The sequence below is a fragment of the Hydractinia symbiolongicarpus genome, chromosome 10 (assembly GCF_029227915.1).
Source record: "Hydractinia symbiolongicarpus strain clone_291-10 chromosome 10, HSymV2.1, whole genome shotgun sequence".
In the NCBI taxonomy this organism is placed as follows: Eukaryota; Metazoa; Cnidaria; class Hydrozoa; order Anthoathecata; family Hydractiniidae; genus Hydractinia; species Hydractinia symbiolongicarpus.
The window spans coordinates 10,650,514-10,670,567 of NC_079884.1; the positions used below are offsets into that span (position 1 = coordinate 10,650,514).

The window sequence follows — 20,054 nt, forward strand, 5'->3', positions numbered from 1 at the left end:
GAGCGTTTGGCACAATGGACTTTTCCCAGTACGCCGAACGCATTTTATTTTCCCACTTTTGGCCCATTACATAACTAGGCGCGATTGAATGCCTAGTGAGAGTACGTGAAAGTTATCGATAAGACTAATTTTATAAAAAATATTTGTGATGAGTTAGACGATTAAGAAAATGTATTTTCCTTACTTTTTTTAAAAAAACTGTAAAAAAAGCAAGGCTACAAAACATATTTAGTCGAAATTAATTTAATTCCACACTTTGCGATCATATCAAGCATCTGCTTTTACTTGTCCAACTTCGTAACACTAAGATGCACATTTTGGACACCCGTCTAGCAGATAAATCACTTGACCTCCTTGTTGAATTTTGGATGCAACTCGAGTACAATTGAATGTTGAGAATCAAGCTGCAACCATATTTTAAAACAAGTCTAAGCCTTTTGCTGTTTTTGCAATCTCATTCGTTTGTCATTGTTTATTCACTTGAGGCTGTTATCCGTCCTCTACTTTGCGCTTTCTACCTTTCGGGAAAACACACTTCACATCATATAAGGGGCGTCGTAAAAACACCGGGGTCGAGGTTGTCATTACACCCCCGCACCCGTGAAGCGTGGAATTTCGCATTCATGAGAATTGTACATGACACCAATACAAACTCGAGCACAAAGATGGCAGTAAATATTCCTAGTTGTAGTAATGCTCCATCTACAGATGTTTTGTTAGGGAACCGCTTGATTAATAATTCTCTGACCGGTAACGAAAGAAGAAAACATAGATACACGTTATTTATTGGATATGGAGAAGAATCGGGGTCATTGCTTAAACGCTGTGAGCAATTAAAGTGTAAATTAGGTATCAATACGAATATTGAATTTTTAAAATATTTAGTCGAATACTTTGAAGAAAGAAACCCTGATTTCAAGCCTATTGATCAAACTGGATTCGCAAACATTAGTCAACCAGTTCCAAACACAGTAGAAGGTGAAAAATGCAATGAACAGTTATGTGCAACAAATGTTTCCATACAACAGGAAGAAGAACCTTGTGGGAAAGAAATTGATGGATCAACAAAAGGTATTAAAGGTGATGCATGTCAAAGAAATTATCATTTAAAAAGGTCACTCCCATTTCAAATAACAGAGGAAGAAAATGTTAAAGTTAAAAAAAAGATTACAGATGTTAAATGTTTAGTGGAACATCATGAATTTTCCAATGAGCAGCTCCTTGTGTAAGACATTTTATTTACAGCATAATATTACTTGTTGTAAGGAAGTTAGGGTTTAAACCGCAAACAGATGGGTTAACTGAAAATGGCCATCCTAAGAACATCTTTAAATAGCTATCACCCATTTTGTCCCAGTGGACAAATGTCACGTGGACAAATGTCACGTGGTACTTTTAAGCCATTACAGGTCCACATTTTTCTTAGTAGCCATTGCATTATGACTTGACATAAAAAACGCGATATACACCCTCTTCATAAATAGGGGATGAATTTTTTGTAGAATCTTTGTTTTCTTACTTCAAACCTTCAATATTGTGTAGTTTTGAAAAGTTTTTGCTAGTTTAGCTTTAGTTTAATTTAGATAATTGTAGTTCTTGTTTAATCAAAGCTTCTTTTGTGGGATCTTGACTGTGGAACGTCCATGTTTTCCCTCAATCAAAAGTTTTACCATGTCACATTCCGACAAGGAGAATGGAATTCTAAAAATTTTGACAGCAATTTTGCCACTGTTTAGATCTTATACAATGACACTATGATGGCAACAGCTTGTTGTCACTAAAATGTAGTACAACAAAATTTTTTGCAGACTATAAATAATCATTTCTAAAAAGGCCTATAATAAATGTATACAAACATAACATACACTAAAGAATATTTCCAAATAAAGTTTTCTAGCAACTTTTGATTTTTTGTGTATTATTGCAATAGCATTGAAGAACATTCAAGTATTTAAAAGCGTTTTTCTTTTTTAAGATATAGCTAGGTATGCGGCTGTCTTCTTTATATTATTTAATTTGTCAAAACTGTTGATCAGTTGATCGAAGGAGGGGTCTAAGTTCCTATTTTATGTGGCCAGAACACATTTTAAAACAATAATATTTAAAACCATACAGAGTAACTGACTATGATAATGTCTATGGCAAAAAGAGATAATAATTTGGTCATATTGTCACTCATTACAATGCTGTCATTAATTCCCATGGTTGTATATATATTGTGCAGTGTCAGCTGTAGAATGTATATATTGCTAGCATTTATTGCTCCCACAAAAGCTCAATGTTTTCTTATGCTTTATAGGGAGCATTTTTTCATGGAAAAATTCTCAGCATGGCGCCGAGTGCAATATGACATATATATATATTTTTTGAATTCTTTAACTTTTGCAGAAAATATGAGCCTTTAGTTCCTTGAGTTAAATTAACTCTTAGAAGCTATAGTAATTGATAGAAACAAAATAGCTAACCCTAATTAGTCCACAGGCTTCTTCATAAAACCTACTGTCCATGTGCTGGGGATTTAACATAAACTTTTCAGATTTTCAAGTCATCTCTTAAATGGTTGCACTTAAAATGTGGTAATAGGACAATTGGGCCATGATAAGTTTTAGCTAACTTGCACAGTCTATTTGTCATATGGCTAACGTTGTAAAGATTGAAATGCAAATATGAAATGTGTAATGAATGCTTAAAGGTTATAATTCCATTATTATTAAATTAAAATGCAATATATTCCCAGGTGGGATAAGGGGGTCAAAAATATAAATGTTCAATGAGTGTTTTCTGTCTGCAGCTTGTTGATCACTTTTTTTTTACTTTATGATGCCTAATATTTACTAATTTTACCAACTGGCAAATTTTCAAGCTATGCCTTTAGCAAACAAAGTGCATATAAACAGAATTGCCTGTATATAGTTCCTTTGATATTAGTTTTATGGAAAACTTAAGAAATTAATTTAAATATATTATTTGCTTCTTAAACAGCCTAATATTTTTCAGTCGATTTTTTACCCCCAGTGGGCCATTGGGCTTAATTAGAAACTTCTTAGATGCCTGGAAAATGCTTTTCGCAGAAAAAAAACATGCAACGTCAAAGGAAAACCTGAAATTGTTTATAAAACATTCACAACTTTCTGATTTGTTGAATGAGTTGCAAAACGAATCTTACATTTTAAAAAAAATGACTGTGACAATTTTATCCATTTGGATGATATTGTGACAGCCATTAGCACTGAAAATAGTCTGTAAAAAATTTATTGTAACATAACATAATTTAACATTCTGTTACATTTGGTATCATTAATTTTTGTATTTTTTCTCGCCTTTTTTTTAGAGAGTTATTAACTTAATACATAGACATATGTATGTTTTTCTAATTTCACTTTTCTGGCATTTTTTAGGGATAATTCAACTCCTTTTTCTTCACCCATGTCTTTCAAAGCTGTAAAGATAATATTAAAATATATGGAAAATGTAAAAAGAGACATAAATTACTACCACGGATTTATTTCGTCCACTGAAAAACTACGAAAGTTTTTAGACGAATATCGCCAAGCGACAAACACATCGTTTACTGTGAGAAGCTCAAGATCTTATATTAAAAAGAGAGCACTGAATGCAGTCAAAGCTCTTAAAAGCAATACATCAGAACAACATGACTTAACAATAGGTGCTACACAAATTTTAGAATGTAATGTAAAAGAGGACGAAAAAGTGTTACAACACACACTCAGTAATGAGATTCTCATAGATACTGAAAATGAAACTTCAGAGTCTGCTTTTGAAATTGTCAGTAAGGATATAAGAGAGAGGGCAGTTGATACTCCTGAAGAAATATTTGAAAATAAAAACGATAAACAAGCAGCGCAAGAAGACATGTTTGATGTAAATCAAACTGGCAAGGAAAACTCTTTTGAAGAAAATCAGTCGTTAGATGATAGCGTTGTAACAGGTATAGTTTCCTACCTTTCTGTATTAAACATATCATTAAGGCTTTTGCTGAATAGAACATAATCTTGCTCATATATTGCATATCTGTGGTTTTCTCGAGTTTCTTAATTTTGTTTGAATTTTTGTACTAAAGGTTTCTGAATAATAATAATAATAATGCTAATTTATTTCTAAACATTTGAACTTTAAAGTTATTAACTGCTTTGGGCGTTTCAGTATGATCGATGGTTGGAAATAAACTGAGAAACTGAATAGTCAGCAGTTCTAAATAACACAATTAACTTTCATTTTTAGTAAGGAAAGGACAAAAAATATGTCAGTTTAAAAAAATAAACAATAGACAATGCGGTATACTACTCTTTGAATTGTTCCCTCAAATATTAAATTGTTAAGGCATACCTTAAAGCGCACAAACTTTCGCAAATTCCCAAAGTTTATTTAATGAAATTTTCCAAGAACATTGACTTCAAAGGTTCGTAAACAAGAAAGAAAATATCCTTTTATTTGCGTGAAAAAAAAACAGCCAGGTATGGGTTATTTTAAGTTAAGTTTCAGTGGCTTACAAAAAGTCAATATCCGCAACATTTTTTAAAAGCATCGATTCGCGAAAGTTTGTATTCGCAAAATCAAAAAATTTCGCGAATTTTCTTATTTTGCAAAAGTGTCTGTCCGCGAAAGTTTCTGCAGTTAATATTTAGCACAAAAATCGTAAAGTTATGATCAGACTAAATATCCTCCCGTACCTACAAATAGTGCAATTCATTTTTAGGTCCATTACGTTGGGAATATATACTTGGTAAACCACCTATTCCGTTTACAGGAGTACCTTTCTTTATTATTGGCAACACACAATATCAATGTTTTTTTGCAACTGCTGATGCGAGAACACAGAAGAGAAGAAGTGAAGTAGAGAAAACTGTGAAGGTGTGTTTGGTACTTAAGCGAGTGCACTGCTTTATTGATCAAGTAAAAAAAGATGGCGACCTTAAAACCTCCAAGGATTGCCCCACTTTAAGATTTTTTTATACATAGCTACTTTTGTAACAGAAAAAATTTGTTGTTATTATAAAATTGAAATGGACAGAAGTAAGACAGTTTGTAAAAAATTGCAAAAACAACAATTGCTAACACTTGTTTCTACTCCCGAACGATATGCGAAAATAAAAAAGTAGCTTTTAAGTATCTGCTTACCCTACATGTTTTGTTGCAACTTATAGGCTTAGCTATCTGACACTTCTATAGAATAGAAATGGCTTCCTCACTGTCAGCAGCAGCAACAACAACAGCAACAACAACGACAAAAACAACAAGAGAAGAAGGAGAAAAATGCATTATCCAACGCTTTTGTTTTCTATTTTTAGGAGAATCCCGGGATAAAACCAAGAACGCGTCGCTCGTTAAAGCGAGATTGCAAGGCTGTAATGTGTATAAAAAGTATTGTGTCTTTTCCTGAATTCACCGTGCAAGAGACGATCAGTGAAGTGAAAAGTAAAAAGGGTTGTCGTAAACTAAAAGCAAAAACACTCGATAAAATACGAAACGCGGTGGAGAAAGGAGAAAGCATTGGACATCCCGCGTTTTGGGTGTATATACCACTACCAGAAGCGCATTCAACACACGATTTAGAATCAGAAGCAGATAAGGCTGTAAATCTAGAAAATGTGGACGAAATAGCTCAAATTTTAAATGCAGCTGCTCAGTACGGCGGACCAGTTCAAGTCGTGCAAAAAAGTGGTGACATTGTGGAGTTTCAAATTACCGAAATGTCTGATGGGATAGATGATGCAACACAACAAATTGCTAGCCAGTTTTTATGTTTCAGTGAACATCAAGAAGCGCAAGAAACGTGATATTTGCCTTTACCGTCTTTTGTTCTCTTAAATTAGTTCTGTATTTCTTTCAAATCTTTTAACAAACTCGTTTTTACTGACTTATATTCCCAACTTAAAGACAAACCAAAGATGCTAAAACAAGTAAAACAGAAACTATAAAACTAAATAAATATAAAAAGAAACCAGAAAAACAGAGTGAAAAAGAAAATGCCACAATATAATATAAGATATAAAGAGTAAACAAACAAAAAAATAAACAAAAAAACAAACAAATAAAATCTTACTTAAGCACGATCCACAAACAGTGCTGTTTGACCATTTTTATGTGTTGCTTCCAACAAGACTTTTATCATGGGTTGTAAAGGATGATATGATTGAATGATCGAGTCTGGGTATTTTTTAAAAATGGTCATGAAAGGAAATTTGAATATACAGCCGGGGATCTTTCGTTAAAACGGGCTTTGCGAACCCTGAAAAAGGCTTAAACGGGAACAAAAAACAACCTCGTATGCAGACGTTCTAGGTGTTTTAGACAATGATAACAGAAACGAAACACTCTCATAAACATCGCAGCTCCGCATAAACACTTCAAATAGAAAACAAAAAGCCCTGCGGCTTGAAGACTTCCGTTATTAGCCCGGAAGGTTCTAAAATTTCAAGTAGACATTGAAAACAGAGAATAATGGGGTAAACAAATCATTAAGTATCCTAATTCTCAATTATTATTGTTACTAACTTGCAATGTTAAAATCAACTTAAAAAATTAAAAATAATAATTTTTACATATATATATTATTCTAAAATAATAGTAAAAACTTTAACTGGATATTTTCAATACTGATCTGGAAAATCCAGGATACAAATCTTGTTATGTATGAACATGACGATTCGAATATAATAACTTCTAAACAAGTTCAATTTTAATGAATTATTATTCAATTAATTCAGCAATAAATACATTTGAATATTTCAGTTTTTAGGCCTTCAAAATCTACTCTCTCGTTGAAGATTTTTTGAAAATGTTGCTGGTGCATAGTTTGATAACAGCTGATCTAAAAAAGAAAGTATGTTTCAAAAATGAGAAACATGAATACAATTTTACCATAAACTGAATTAACACCAGGTTGTTTAAATATTATCTCTTTAACCTCTCTTTGCCTCTTTGAATTAAAAAGATACAAATCAATGCAAATAAATCTGTATAAATTTAATCAAGCTGGCTTTTGATATCTTTATTAAACCAGTAACCATGTAAGCAGGCGATGCATGAGTGTAAAATCTGTGGACGATATATACAGGGTGTATTTTTTCGAAATCGATTAATATTGAATTCGATAAATTTCATCATTTATTATCCAAATTCTCGAATTTGAATTTCTTATTGGAGAGTCTGATAAGTTGCAGTTTTTCATTTTGAAGAAAAGAATTAGTCATTATCTTGTTTGACAAATCCAAAATGTTGAAATTTCAAATTGACAAATTGAAACGAAAAAAAAGTAAACACAGAATTAATAAAATTGTGAGATTTCTTAAATCAATGTTTAATTATCCTGCATTGGCTAGTTATCTATTCTGTTACAGGCTAATTATCAGTTCACCCTGACTGTGTGGTGCAAGCAACAATAAACTTTTGTCAACTTTTCTGCAGAAAATGTAAAAAAATCCTGTGACGAATGTCTTTTTATCTGATAGAAGTAGCATCACAAAGTGTCGTTTTGAAAGTTTTTTTAGCCCTCTTCTTCCTAAAAGAACATGGAAAAACAACGTAAAACAAGACAAAGGTTTTGTTGTTGTTGACGAGCTAAGAAAAAAAAAGCACTCTAATCAGAGCACTTTAAAGATCATCAAGATTTACTTTTATATGTCATTTTTGTCTGCAATTGCTCATGTCCCAGCACCTTTGCTGATGTCACCTCACCTTTACGTTGACAGTCTTCGTCTTGCTTAACTTTTATTGTGTAAATTTTGGATTATGATGTATTTCAAGGTTTCAGTATAATTTTCAGCTGCTTCTATAAAAAATTATATATGTGTATATCAACAGCTCACAACCTTTAGAAATTTTGCGAAACGAAGTGACTAAAATGAGAATGCTGCTGAATAATTTTTATCTTCAGCGCAGGTAATTGTAAATTTTATCTTATATTTTGTGGGAGCAAAAAAAACATATGGCATTTCTTTTTCGTAACACTAAACGGATTTAAATTTGCCACATCGTCCACATACGTCATACTTTGTTTGCTTTTATGAAGTTGAATCATAGTTTTATTTAGTGACGCGTGTCTAAATAAGTATAAAAGGTATCATGTTTCATTATTACCACACATTAAGAAATTGTCTCTCTGAATAACATGTCTAGAGTAATAGGGGATGTCTACCAACCTGAAGTATTCCTAAAAGAACATGGAAAAACAACGTAAAACAAGACAAAGGTTTTGTTGTTGTTGACGAGCTAAGAAAAAAAAAGCACTCTAATCAGAGCACTTTAAAGATCATCAAGATTTACTTTTATATGTCATTTTTGTCTGCAATTGCTCATGTCCCAGCACCTTTGCTGATGTCACCTCACCTTTACGTTGACAGTCTTCGTCTTGCTTAACTTTTATTGTGTAAATTTTGGATTATGATGTATTTCAAGGTTTCAGTATAATTTTCAGCTGCTTCTATAAAAAATTATATATGTGTATATCAACAGCTCACAACCTTTAGAAATTTTGCGAAACGAAGTGACTAAAATGAGAATGCTGCTGAATAATTTTTATCTTCAGCGCAGGTAATTGTAAATTTTATCTTATATTTTGTGGGAGCAAAAAAAACATATGGCATTTCTTTTTCGTAACACTAAACGGATTTAAATTTGCCACATCGTCCACATACGTCATACTTTGTTTGCTTTTATGAAGTTGAATCATAGTTTTATTTAGTGACGCGTGTCTAAATAAGTATAAAAGGTATCATGTTTCATTATTACCACACATTAAGAAATTGTCTCTCTGAATAACATGTCTAGAGTAATAGGGGATGTCTACCAACCTGAAGTATTACCCAAGAACAACTTTTGAAAAATTTGGAGAATTTTAATTCCTGACCGTATTTTTAACAAGGGCTTTTGTCATGGTAATTGGTAGATGGCATAACAAAGGCTTCTAGTTCCAGGATTTTTAACTTTCAATACAAGACGAAATTGATTAAAAGTAACAGGATTGAAAGTTTGCGTTTAACAGCATCTTTTCGTCTCAACAGGAGGTGTGTGTGTGTATTATTATTTTTTATAGCGAACAGGTGACGATAACATAATCTAGTCAATTATTTAAACGAACTTTACGCATTTTAGCTTATCAAATACAAGTTCGTCCGAGGGCTTATCTTTTACATTTTTTGACATCGTTGACATACCCGGGGATAAAGATAGAACCTCCTAAGATAGTTACGTAAGACACTCTCCTCCCCCCCCCCTTTTTTTAGTTCTAATAGTTCAGTGATCTCGAAAAGATAAGTGTCACGGCTGCTAAATGGAGACGGTGTTGCACTTAATAAAATAAAGAAAATAAAATAAAACCTAAGTTGATAAAATCGATCATTGTAAAGCTTTGCCCCCCTTTCCATTATTCCCCAAGAATTTTTTTCTAAAAAAAATCAGAAAAACCATGGTCATGGAACTATTACAGGCTTTTACTTACAAATATCTACGTTTAGTATGTGTGACCATATATCACTTAATGTTGTCGGAAGCTCGTAAAAACAAGCTTGCGGGTCGGTAAGTTTGTCATATGAGTTCGATTGGAAAGCCAGCTAACGTGTTTTTTTTCTGTTGTTATAATTAAAAAAAATACGAAAGCAGCGAACACTGTTTTGATGGTGTAATAGTTGATTAATAATATTCCTTGTTTAGTTGTTTAGCATTATAGCTTTTATCGTGTAAAAAAAGTTCAATGCTTGATTTTATAACTTTTTTAGACAACTGTAGCTCTAGCTAGCTATAATTTTTTTTTATCTAATTCAATAGCTCGGACTGAATAACACAAATGAGGAAAAAAAAGTTCAAGTTCGATGTAAAATTATGCATTCAAGAATTAAATAGTATACCTTTATTGAATGGTGTTCTTTTCTGTAAAGCAAGACTGCTTGGTGGTGGAGATTTTTCTGGCTTAACACCAAGGTATGCATGTTTAGAAAAGGGTATTTATCTTTTAATGTCCTACTCACAAAGTGAAAAGCTTGTTTTGAGATTTTTTTGTTGTTGTGAGATAAAATAGAATAGCTAACTAGTTTCCCTATGACTTCTAAGCATTTTAACCTGTCACCAACACAATTAGTGTTACCATAGCCCCGGGTTAACCCGAGCCATGTGAGGGAATTTGGGGAGATGGCACACTGTGTGGGCTGTTGGATGTTGCCGGGAGTTGTCTGGTAGAGCGTGGGCCCTAATTGGGTCTGCGTAGCTCAAAATGAGCATTAAATACTCTAGGACTCTCCATCTAAGCCATGACCCCTCCTGGAAATAATAGACAGGGTATATCCCTCGATATTTGTGAGGCTAGCCATGTAAAATATGCACATCTATCTATCTATTTATCTATCTATTAGTTCATGTTCATTCAACTCCAAATTTGGATCTTGTTTAACTATCAAAAAGCAAGTATAGCTATATAGTTAACCGAATCCCAATTATCTCAAGGCAGTATATACAAAAATTTGATTACAGAAAATCAAGCAAACCTCGAAACGGGCTGCTTATTTAGACTATTTTCAATTTTAATGGTGGCTGTTTTCTTTGATTTTTTGCGAAGAGGTAAAACAATCATTTTTAAGAGTTAACTTTGCATATTGTCGGGGTTTTAATTTTTCTACATAAAAAATTATATATATATACAGATAAGTTTGCTAAAAGGGTATACAGAAAATACAAACAAAAATCTTTTCTTAAAAAAAGAATAAAAAAGAGCAAAACAACATCCACAAAATTTTTAGTTGTATAAACATATGTAAAAGGAAAAAGTGTTGAATAAAAATTAGGTAAAACTCATTATTTATTTATAAATAATTCTGTATCATATTTGTACCAACAAATTAAATTTGTGTCGAATTTCTTTTTTGTTGTTGTTAAATGCAATGATTTTACTAGCCTATTAATCAATTTCAAATAAATAGGCATTCTGACAATATTTTTTTTTTTCTTAACTTAACAAAGCAGATAAAATCAGTGTTTCACTTCAGTTTTTCTTACAACAGAATTGTAGAAAAGTCTGCAATTTATTAGCATTTATGCCTTTCCTGGTGGTCAATTTCACAATGCTTCACAAAGTATACTCATTAAATGTTTCTCATTTAGAGGCAATGTTGTGTCACATTGTGTGAAATGGCCAACACATTTTGGTTTTTCATGCAAGCTATCTGCATCACCTTCAACGGGAATACTGGAGACATGTTTATGTCGAATATCAGTAAGAAAGGTAAATATGCTCTAATGTATTTTAAATCATCACTATTGTGTGGACTCAATTATCATGTGAGTAAGAAATTGGTGTAACAAAAAAGTCAAAGTTTCTTTTTAGGAGTATTTTTTCATTAACATATTAAATTTTAAACCATAACGAGTCCTGTTTATGAAATAAAAAATATCAGGATATTTTTTGTTTTTAGTTGCCATGACAAAGTATTTTTGTTGTTTCAAATGTTAATGGTTGTGTAGTGACAAGTTGTTTTTGTTAATTCTGTTTGTATGTGTTGTTAGTGGGAGGAGAAAAGATTTATTTCACCTTGCCTTAAGCTTTATATGTTACTAACTGTGTGTACATATCTATTTTTATTAAATGTTTTAAAGTTTTGATACTGTGTTTGTTCATCTCCTAGTTGACATCCTTATTATTACTTAATTTTTTAAATTAAAGTTTCTGTTTGTGTTCAATTTGCCAGGCCCTCTAAAAAAACATTATTCTCAATTCAGAGCTTCCCTTTTAGCTCCAAGCAGTTATAATCTCACTGTTTACTTAAATATGTGCTTTTTTAAATTATGCTTCATCAAAGACTTTTTTTGATATGCATTGTGTTTTTTACTGTACATTTGGTAATATTAGTTCTTCTTCTTTTTTTTTGTTTTATATTAGTATTACTTTTGCTACTATACAAAACCTAGAAAGTGTGGCATATAAAATTAAAGATAAAATTATGAATTTATTTAGGAAGTAAAGGGTGGAAAATCTCACGAGAAGGTAAAATATTTGTTTAGTTATTTTAGTTATGTGTTATGAATCATATTTTCGAAAAGTAAAGTAAATGAATCTTTACCAATTTATTAGAATTAATATTAAATTTCGTCGAATTTCATTCAATTTAAAAAATCTTAATTTGTATCCAATGTATATGATAATCAATGTAATTTTTGTACCATTTGTTAATATTTAATTAATTATTGTTCTGACACAAAAATAGTATTTTCCTGTTATTTTTAGTTCTTGTCATTCATATTTAACAATAAAAGAATGTGCCCTGTGTAAAGAGAGAACTAAACTAAACTTTAATTGCTTATTTGTGCTCAATGTCAAAATTTAACATTTTTAAATTATTAATAACAAATGCTTCACTCTATTGTTCTTGAATAGAACTAATCCATTAATGATTTCTGTGTTTTGGGCCAGTCTGTGATTATTGATTGTTACATAAAACTGTATGTGAAGGATTTTTTTTCTCTTTTAGCTTGGTTATGTTGATATAAATTTAGCTGAGTATGCTGGCTCTGGCTCAGTGACAAGACGCTATATCTTGGAAGGATATGGCGATACATTGAGACAGAGACAGGATAATTCCATTCTAAAGGTAAACTTTACGAAATAGTAGAATTACAGATGTATGGAAAGTTATGTTTTCTTCTAAGGAAAGTGGTGACTGTATTGATGATGTGTTACCTGTACAAGGGTTTATTGTCATGTCAATTTCAGTTTTGTTAATCCTGCTTTTATGTTGATAGATTACAGCATCAATGACGTTAACATCTGGAGATCCCTTGTTCAAACCGTGAGTGTTTTAAAAATAAAATCTATAAACCTTCTTATAGGTATTTTGGGGGTAATCTGGAATCTTCCTTTTTCCAACATGGTGTATTGTGTAACTTTCAGTAACATAGTATTGTTTTTTCTGAAATTTGCTAACCCCACTTGTTTTTCAACACAAACAAAATGTTAGGTCAATTTTAAGCTTATTTGCATGAGTTAAAATTCCGTTTTCTATGTTAAATATTTTGGCAAATGTAAAAAACATCAGTTTCTTTTCTAAGTTTTGGTTCTAAGTAAACTTAAGGCTGACTTTCGTTACATTTTTGTATTAGACAAGTATCTTCGCATGATCAGCTACTAGCAGGAAGTGTGGAGTCATCACAGATACCAACTGATTCACAGGGAAGTGCTGGCACTTATCCCACTGCTCGAAGCAGTATAATAATTGAATCAGAGGAGTTGAAAAGAAGTCAGAGTGATTGCATCACTAAACCTGGCTCAAGTAGCCCAAGTTTCCAACACAGTCGGAGCTCTAGTAGTGGAAGCACAAAGTTACATGCAACTCACTCAAGGAATTCCAGCGTGGACAAAAGGTATGGTTAACAACGAGCTATTTGTGGTTTGACAAGAATGTTAATTATTTTAATAACAACTTATTAATTTTATATAAATTAAGTTAATTACTGTAATTCTTATTATTATATTTTTATGTATGAGATCATTCCATGTATATTAAAGGCATTTAAACTGCACAAGTTGGCAGGCACAATTTTAATCAATTAACATAACCATTTCTTAGGGCAAGAGGCCCTTTTCATAGCACTGGGAACGGTTCAACAAGTTTCTGTGTGTGTAGGTGTTGTTGGTAGCTGATTATAACAAAAACGATTTCTCTTTACAGATTTTCTGGATTGCAAACCCATTCTCGACAATCTTCTAATATCTGTATCCTTTTCATAAAACTGTGAAACAACATGAACCATGTTTTTTTGTAGAACGAAAGTCCAGTAAAGTTTATTTTTGTCCTTAATCTTTGTGATTAGCAACTGGTGATTCAGGATGTGCTGATTTAGATACATTCCATCTTCATAGTCCTGTGCTAAAAAAGTCTTTAATGGTAAGGTAATATTTTTAAAAGAATCAAACAGAATTGGGAAATACCAGGATGTTGAGATCATTATCATACTAGTGGGGCCTAAAAAGACCTAACAAATACACCCTACTTATCAAATCTCTAGGTAAATAACAGAAAATAATCTCCATTTGGTGAGAGAAAGGAAACAAACATTTAGTGTAAATCAACAACCGATATTTTTTCTGGTTGAAAAATTATTTTGACAGCATAAAGTAATCCAAATCACTATATTTTGCAAAATTATGTATACGAAACCACTAGAAAACATTAAAAACTTCCCTAAAAAAGAAAGTGTGACTATCTCTTTTGACACATTGTATATACAGCTCGATTTACAAAAGGCCTACCGCAGTTTTTCCTCGTCTTAATAAGCTGTGGATTCTACTTGTGTAAACTATTTTTATGAAATTGGATCAGAAAGTTTAAGGGATTGTTAAAATGGTTCGATTTATGGGGAGTCTAGGCTCGATAAACTCCCCAACATATCAACTATTACGTATCTTTGAATCATTTTGTTTAAAAAGGATTGTGTTTTAAGTGTGTCTAGTAAGATGGTGGTTAAAATTACACATGTGGAATGCGTAATAAAATCAGATTATGTATCGTTAGTTCGAATAAAAATTCGAATCAGCAGCTATGTACTGTATCGAACTTTTTTGGTCTTTCTTAAACGTATCACATGTAATTGATTTTCTTGTGTAGCGTTCTGGCGAGGTTCATAAAAGGATAGATGAGACGAGAGTCGATGCGGACGATATTATAGACCAATTAATTAATGGGTATGAAATTTTTGTTGCGCATTTGCTCTGCTTGTTAAAACCTTAAAAGTATGACTTTCGGGTGGTCTGTTTATCACACACTGTTATTCAGAGTGTGTATAGAGAGCAGCATCAATGATGTAGATTTTATTTCAACCGTTTCATAGCCTCTATATCGATTAAACTTAAATGGAGCTGTTAAAATTATTTTTTAAGTTGCTGAAAAAGGGTTAACCGAAGGTTTTTTTTCTTTTAGAACTGATCTAACTTATGATACAAGTAAAACAGGTTAGAATTGTGTTTAATGAATAACGAGTTAATTATATGTATGTTTGCTGAGAAATTTGTTAGTCAGTTTATTTATGTCTAGTAGATGTTCTCATCTTTTTTGTTGCTGTTTAGACGAAGGTATCGAGTTATCACTTTTTCTTGAAAATGATGGCGTATCCACGATGAGCAAGATTGAAACCAGACGGTAAGTTGACTATGATTTTAAACCGACCGACAATCCTATATTCCTATGCGGAAATCCTCGTGTTTTATTTCAATTCACATGTTTTCGTTTATGACCATCATGAGTTCTTAGGTGTCGTAACAATTCAAATCAAACTCTAAAAAGTTCTTTAAAATACATTATTTGGTTTTTCCTCAATACATAAAACACCTATAATTTATAACCGATGGGGCAAAGTAACGGGTATATAATATTGGTTAATATCAATTTATCGGGATGATTTTAAATACTTACATTCTTCTCTATTTTTATTTTTTAGACGGCGGGAACTCAAACCTATTCCAATTGAAGACAGATTCAAGACTCTGTAAAAAAATTATTTGCATACTTAATTATATTGTTTGTAAAGTCTGACCATTTATTTTGTATAGTTTTTTCTACATACTTTCTGTTAAGTATATAACGTTTAATATATATATATATATATTATAAAATGTAAATATCGCTAAATTAATAGTTAGCTCTCAACCAGTTTTTTTACAATGATAAACGAAATGTGTGTGGACTTTTTTACCCCTGTCCTAACTTGAGGTTAGATTTTGAAGGGCAAACTCGATTTTGACTAACAATAATAGCATTTGTTAACTTAATTCTGCCCGGTATTCATTTTTTTATATGAAATTCAAATTTGACTATAATATTTGTGAAAGTAAGATTGCAAATCTCTGACAGAAAAATTTAATTTTGTGATCATAAATGCTGTAATTTGATTGGTTATCATCGTAAAATGCTCTAATTTAATTAGTCATCATGGTAAAATACTCGATTTGATTGGTTATCATGGTAGAATAGTCTATTGCCGTTACGAAAATGGAAAGTGAAATGTATTTTACTTTTTGTTTAGCTAGCCATTGTAACGAAATTTACTTCAGTTTTGTTTCAATGAAGCCACCACAGTTTTTTTTGTCTTATGATAAAAATTCAATTCTTATATAACGTATTGATAATCTGCAGGAATGTTTTTTTCTTTTTTGATGAGTATATTGTCATAAGTTTTGAGCAATTTACCACTTTTTTCTGGCGAGAACAGCGCTCCATGCATTAATTTACTAGATTATGTTCAAATAAAATTTGGTTTGCCTATTTCTTTTTTTGATTTTTACAGCTATATTATTTTTATCATTACGGGTACGAAATATTCACACGTTTTTCTTCTCTTCGACGACAAATATTTTGTTTAGTGTGGTTTATGTGTTTACTCTTGACGTGCTTTGACCATTCACGATTTACAAATTTAAAATCAAGTCGAGGCTGGCCTCGAATACATGCTGTGCATGAAAGCTATAATTTTAAGCACCACATGTTTCAACCGTGATTGGAGTATTCATACACACAAATTCAGGACAGGTCCTGGTTTTTAATTCCAGTTCGTAGTATAAATCCACTGAACAAAACCATACATTTAAACATTATTTTATTTGAAGTAGCTGTCTGTTATTTTATTTAGAAAGCTAAGTTCCGTTTACAAGATTGTGTTTTTGAAAGCAACTCTTTTCTAGGGCTGTAGTCATAAGTATCATGCAAGGAAGGCCCGCAATTTCGGTTTTTATTTGTTGTTTATTGTTGTTGTTTGGTTATGGTTGATATAGCTATTGTAAACATTGACGATTATTTAGTTCCTCTATAAATTTTCAAAATATTTTGTTTGTGTGTTACATTTGCTTGATATTCTTTTGTTTTCTTTCCTCTCATCGCGTCGCCGGTCTTCCGGTTGGGATATTCTGTTCTGCAAAATACTAATTTTGAGGTAAGCGGAAGTCAACGTCATTTTACTTCTTACTGTATTTTAGTAAACACTGAACGACATCCTGCTTAAGATAACACGTGTAACAATGTTGCCTGGGTAACAAAAAACGATACTTCAGTAATGTTGATTCAGATTGATCGAGACAGAAAAGATCACGTGATATATGCTAACAATGAGTCGTTGAAAAGTCTTTGTTTTTTGTGCGCAGGTGGTCTGCTCTTATGCTGCGCATTTCAAATTATTTTTAAAAAAATTAACCAAGCGACGTGTAACAGTATTATATAATTTATTTGTGTATTTAATCTTCATATCCTCTGGAGGCTAATAAAGTCACCATAACAATCATTAAGTCAACACGTTAACAAAGAGATCCAACGCAAGATTTTAGTTTATAGATTTCTTTCTGACTGATATATATTGTTTGAGATATGAAAAAAGATAGCAATGGAGGACAACCATAACGTGAGTATTATCACTTATTTTAAGTCCAAGTTTTTAGTTTTGCATAGCGAATAGTACAAGTTTTTCTATGAAGAACCTAAAAAATTTTTAAGCAGTCTCGTATTTACTTAAAAAAGAAAAAATTCTAATAAGCTGCTAGATTACTTATAAAACATGTGTATTTATTTCTATGACAATAAAAAGCTTACTATGTATATGCGCGCTAATTGGTTACTGTAAAGATATGACAGGAGCAAGTAGAAGGCGGGAAAATGAAGCTAAATTTTGTCGTTAAATAAAACAAAACGTGTAGTATTTTTTTTAACTTCTCACCTACACCGACGTTTCTTATTAATAAACGCCAATCTTTTAACCTTGTTTTTCTACCTTTTGACGTGTAATGGGGACTTTGCTTTTGTAAAATACATGATCCAACAACGATCCAAAACCGCAGCGACGTCGATAAGCAAATAGTCCGTAGACGAGGTTAAGAACGATCTACTTATTAACATTCAAATTATTGACGTGTTTTTTTTCTTTACTTTTTCTTTTTTCCTACATTTCTACTACTGCTAGTTGGTAAATATATATATTTAAAATCTGAGCCAACATTAGTCAAACCTAGACCACAATTCATCGAAATAAAAACAATTGGTAACTTGTTTTTATATGTGATAAATTTTCAAGCAATTATTTTTAAAAAAAATCGCAATACCCCGGATTTTACACTCTAGTTTTAGCGAATACATCTTCCCCAGACTAAATACCATTAAAATCTTTGTACCTAAAAGTTACAAAATTTACCTCGGTTGCGTAGCGCCAACCTCGTCCCCAGGGCATCTTGTTTCTTTTCTGACCCTGGGACGCATGTTCGTATCGCCGTCCCAGGGTCAGAAAAGATACAAGATGCCCTGGGGACGAGGTTGGCGCTACGCAACCCAGCTCCTGTTTCTCTTTTTTTATCTCGCTGTTCTGGTATAAAAGAAATTACAGGCCCTGGGAACGAGGTTTTGCGCAACGCACAACATTAAGGGCTGTTTCAAAAAAGAGATTATGATAAAGTTGTTCTTCCTTCTTGAGTTAAAAAGCTAAAAGCAAACTGCAAAATAACAATTTTTTCAACCTCGATCCCAGGGCTCTTTTTTCTCTTTTTGGCGTCCTTATATCAAAACGAGAAAAAAGAGCCCTGGGATTGAGGTTGCAATTTTCCTTAAAAAATTTAATTATTTCTTTCATTAATTTCATCTATTACGCATTTTAGCAACATTCAATTTCATCGGACAGCATATCATACGACTCGATCTCTTCCGAATCTTTTCAAGAGCAGCCAGTACAGGGAAACATAGTTTCTAGAGTGGCAGGTGGAGCATATAATGCCACAACAACTATTATTGGTGGAGCAAAGAATGTAGCGGTACCTGTTCTTGGCAATGCTGCTTGGTTCACTGGCGCGGCGTTAACAACCTCTTTTGGAGTGGTAAAAAGTGTAGGCTCGTACGTTGTACCTGCCAGGTTTAAACCGGCTGGATCCAAAGACAAATCCGATTAAATCGGATTAAATATTGAGTTTGGCAACTGCAGAAGAAAACGAGGCAATGACATCCGTGGTTACAACTGCATTATACAATGTAATTTTTATATGATATGACTGACTTCCTTACTTGAACCTAGTCCTTGTGTCGGGAAAGCGCTGGCGCTATTCCTCGCTGCTTTCGTTACGAAAATAAGGATAAAGAAACTTCTTAGGCTTTCCGAAAACTTGTATACATATATTAGTCTATCATCTACACAATCTGGCTCCTAGAAGGCCTAGGAACGAAGTTGTAATCTACACAGGCTCATTCCAAAATTAATAACAGGGAAACATACATCGTCTGCAATAAAAGCTTATAAATTTATATATATTTAATTTTGTTCTATTTTAACGTATTGTTGCGACAAAAAATATACATGCATTAAAATGTTATTGTTTTGTCTTGTCCACTTGTAACCAATACGATTAGTTTGTAAGTGGATGTCACTGTGAAACGTCCTGATTATTTAAGGAGACAAACGCGCTGGAAACCAGACTGCTCTCTCCAAAACCCCAATATTGCAAATTGATCATGATTGGCTGTTACCAATGGTGGATCTTAGACGTACCATAGTTCGTGTAAAAAACTAGTTTTTTATATGCATTATACGCAACGTTGAGATTAGAAGACAGAGGGAAAGGGAGGGGGTCTATTTTTTAAATCGCTTAAATGCATTTAAATTTGCCCCTAAAAATGTAAAGTAATCGTACGTCGTACGCCGCTTGGTGTGAAAGCATTCAGTCTTAAATAACGTCATAAATAACGCCCGAAGTTCAAAATGGCTAATTTCGCGCAAAACGGCTAACCAGGTCAAATTTTCAGGTCTTTACTGCTTTTCCAGAAAATTATTCATTTTTCATCCATGCGCAGCAAAAAAATGCAGCTAATTTTATCTGCCCACATATGTATTGTGCAGCAAGTTTAAAATTCAAAATGTCTTTGAAGAGAACAAATACAAGCTTGCATTGCTTTACTTCGCGACGAGGATGTTTCCTCAACAAAAAAACGAACCGTATGGTAAAACCTTGGCTCCAACAGAGAAGTGAACAAGGAATGTATCACAATCTTTTTCAAGAGTTACGTTTGGGCGATGTTACATCATACAAGGAGTAT

At 32.4% G+C, this 20,054-nt stretch overlaps 3 protein-coding genes across 3 annotated transcripts; all 3 read left to right on the plus strand.

Moving 5' to 3' along the window:
* The first annotated feature begins 615 nt into the window (after positions 1-615).
* LOC130612460 (uncharacterized) lies at positions 616-5,878 on the plus strand. Its single transcript, XM_057433775.1, has 4 exons — positions 616-1,225; positions 3,399-3,949; positions 4,718-4,872; positions 5,310-5,878. Exons 1-4 carry the CDS (start codon positions 624-626, stop codon positions 5,796-5,798), a joined length of 1,797 nt encoding a protein of 598 aa, XP_057289758.1. The 5' UTR covers positions 616-623; the 3' UTR covers positions 5,799-5,878.
* Positions 5,879-9,754: 3,876 nt separating this feature from the next.
* LOC130612218 (early estrogen-induced gene 1 protein-like) lies at positions 9,755-16,834 on the plus strand. Its single transcript, XM_057433519.1, has 12 exons — positions 9,755-9,939; positions 11,113-11,233; positions 11,963-11,992; positions 12,477-12,596; positions 12,748-12,794; positions 13,105-13,365; positions 13,674-13,717; positions 13,816-13,889; positions 14,610-14,686; positions 14,922-14,953; positions 15,068-15,140; positions 15,439-16,834. Exons 1-12 carry the CDS (start codon positions 9,806-9,808, stop codon positions 15,488-15,490), a joined length of 1,065 nt encoding a protein of 354 aa, XP_057289502.1. The 5' UTR covers positions 9,755-9,805; the 3' UTR covers positions 15,491-16,834.
* Positions 16,835-17,126: 292 nt separating this feature from the next.
* Positions 17,127-19,328, plus strand: LOC130612219 (uncharacterized). Its single transcript, XM_057433520.1, has 2 exons — positions 17,127-17,388; positions 18,629-19,328. Exons 1-2 carry the CDS (start codon positions 17,371-17,373, stop codon positions 18,914-18,916), a joined length of 306 nt encoding a protein of 101 aa, XP_057289503.1. The 5' UTR covers positions 17,127-17,370; the 3' UTR covers positions 18,917-19,328.
* Positions 19,329-20,054: the final 726 nt, after the last annotated feature.

Coding starts and splice junctions, on each gene's coding strand:
- LOC130612460 (XM_057433775.1), top strand. CDS start 624: ATGAGAATTGTACATGACACCAATACAAACTCGAGCACAAAGATGGCA. Junction 1,226..3,398: donor TCCAATGAGCAGCTCCTTGT/GTAAGACATTTT, acceptor GGCATTTTTTAG/GGATAATTCAACTCCTTTTT. Junction 4,873..5,309: donor AAGTAGAGAAAACTGTGAAG/GTGTGTTTGGTA, acceptor TTCTATTTTTAG/GAGAATCCCGGGATAAAACC.
- LOC130612218 (XM_057433519.1), top strand. CDS start 9,806: ATGAGGAAAAAAAAGTTCAAGTTCGATGTAAAATTATGCATTCAAGAA. Junction 13,366..13,673: donor AATTCCAGCGTGGACAAAAG/GTATGGTTAACA, acceptor TTCTCTTTACAG/ATTTTCTGGATTGCAAACCC. Junction 14,954..15,067: donor TTATGATACAAGTAAAACAG/GTTAGAATTGTG, acceptor GTTGCTGTTTAG/ACGAAGGTATCGAGTTATCA.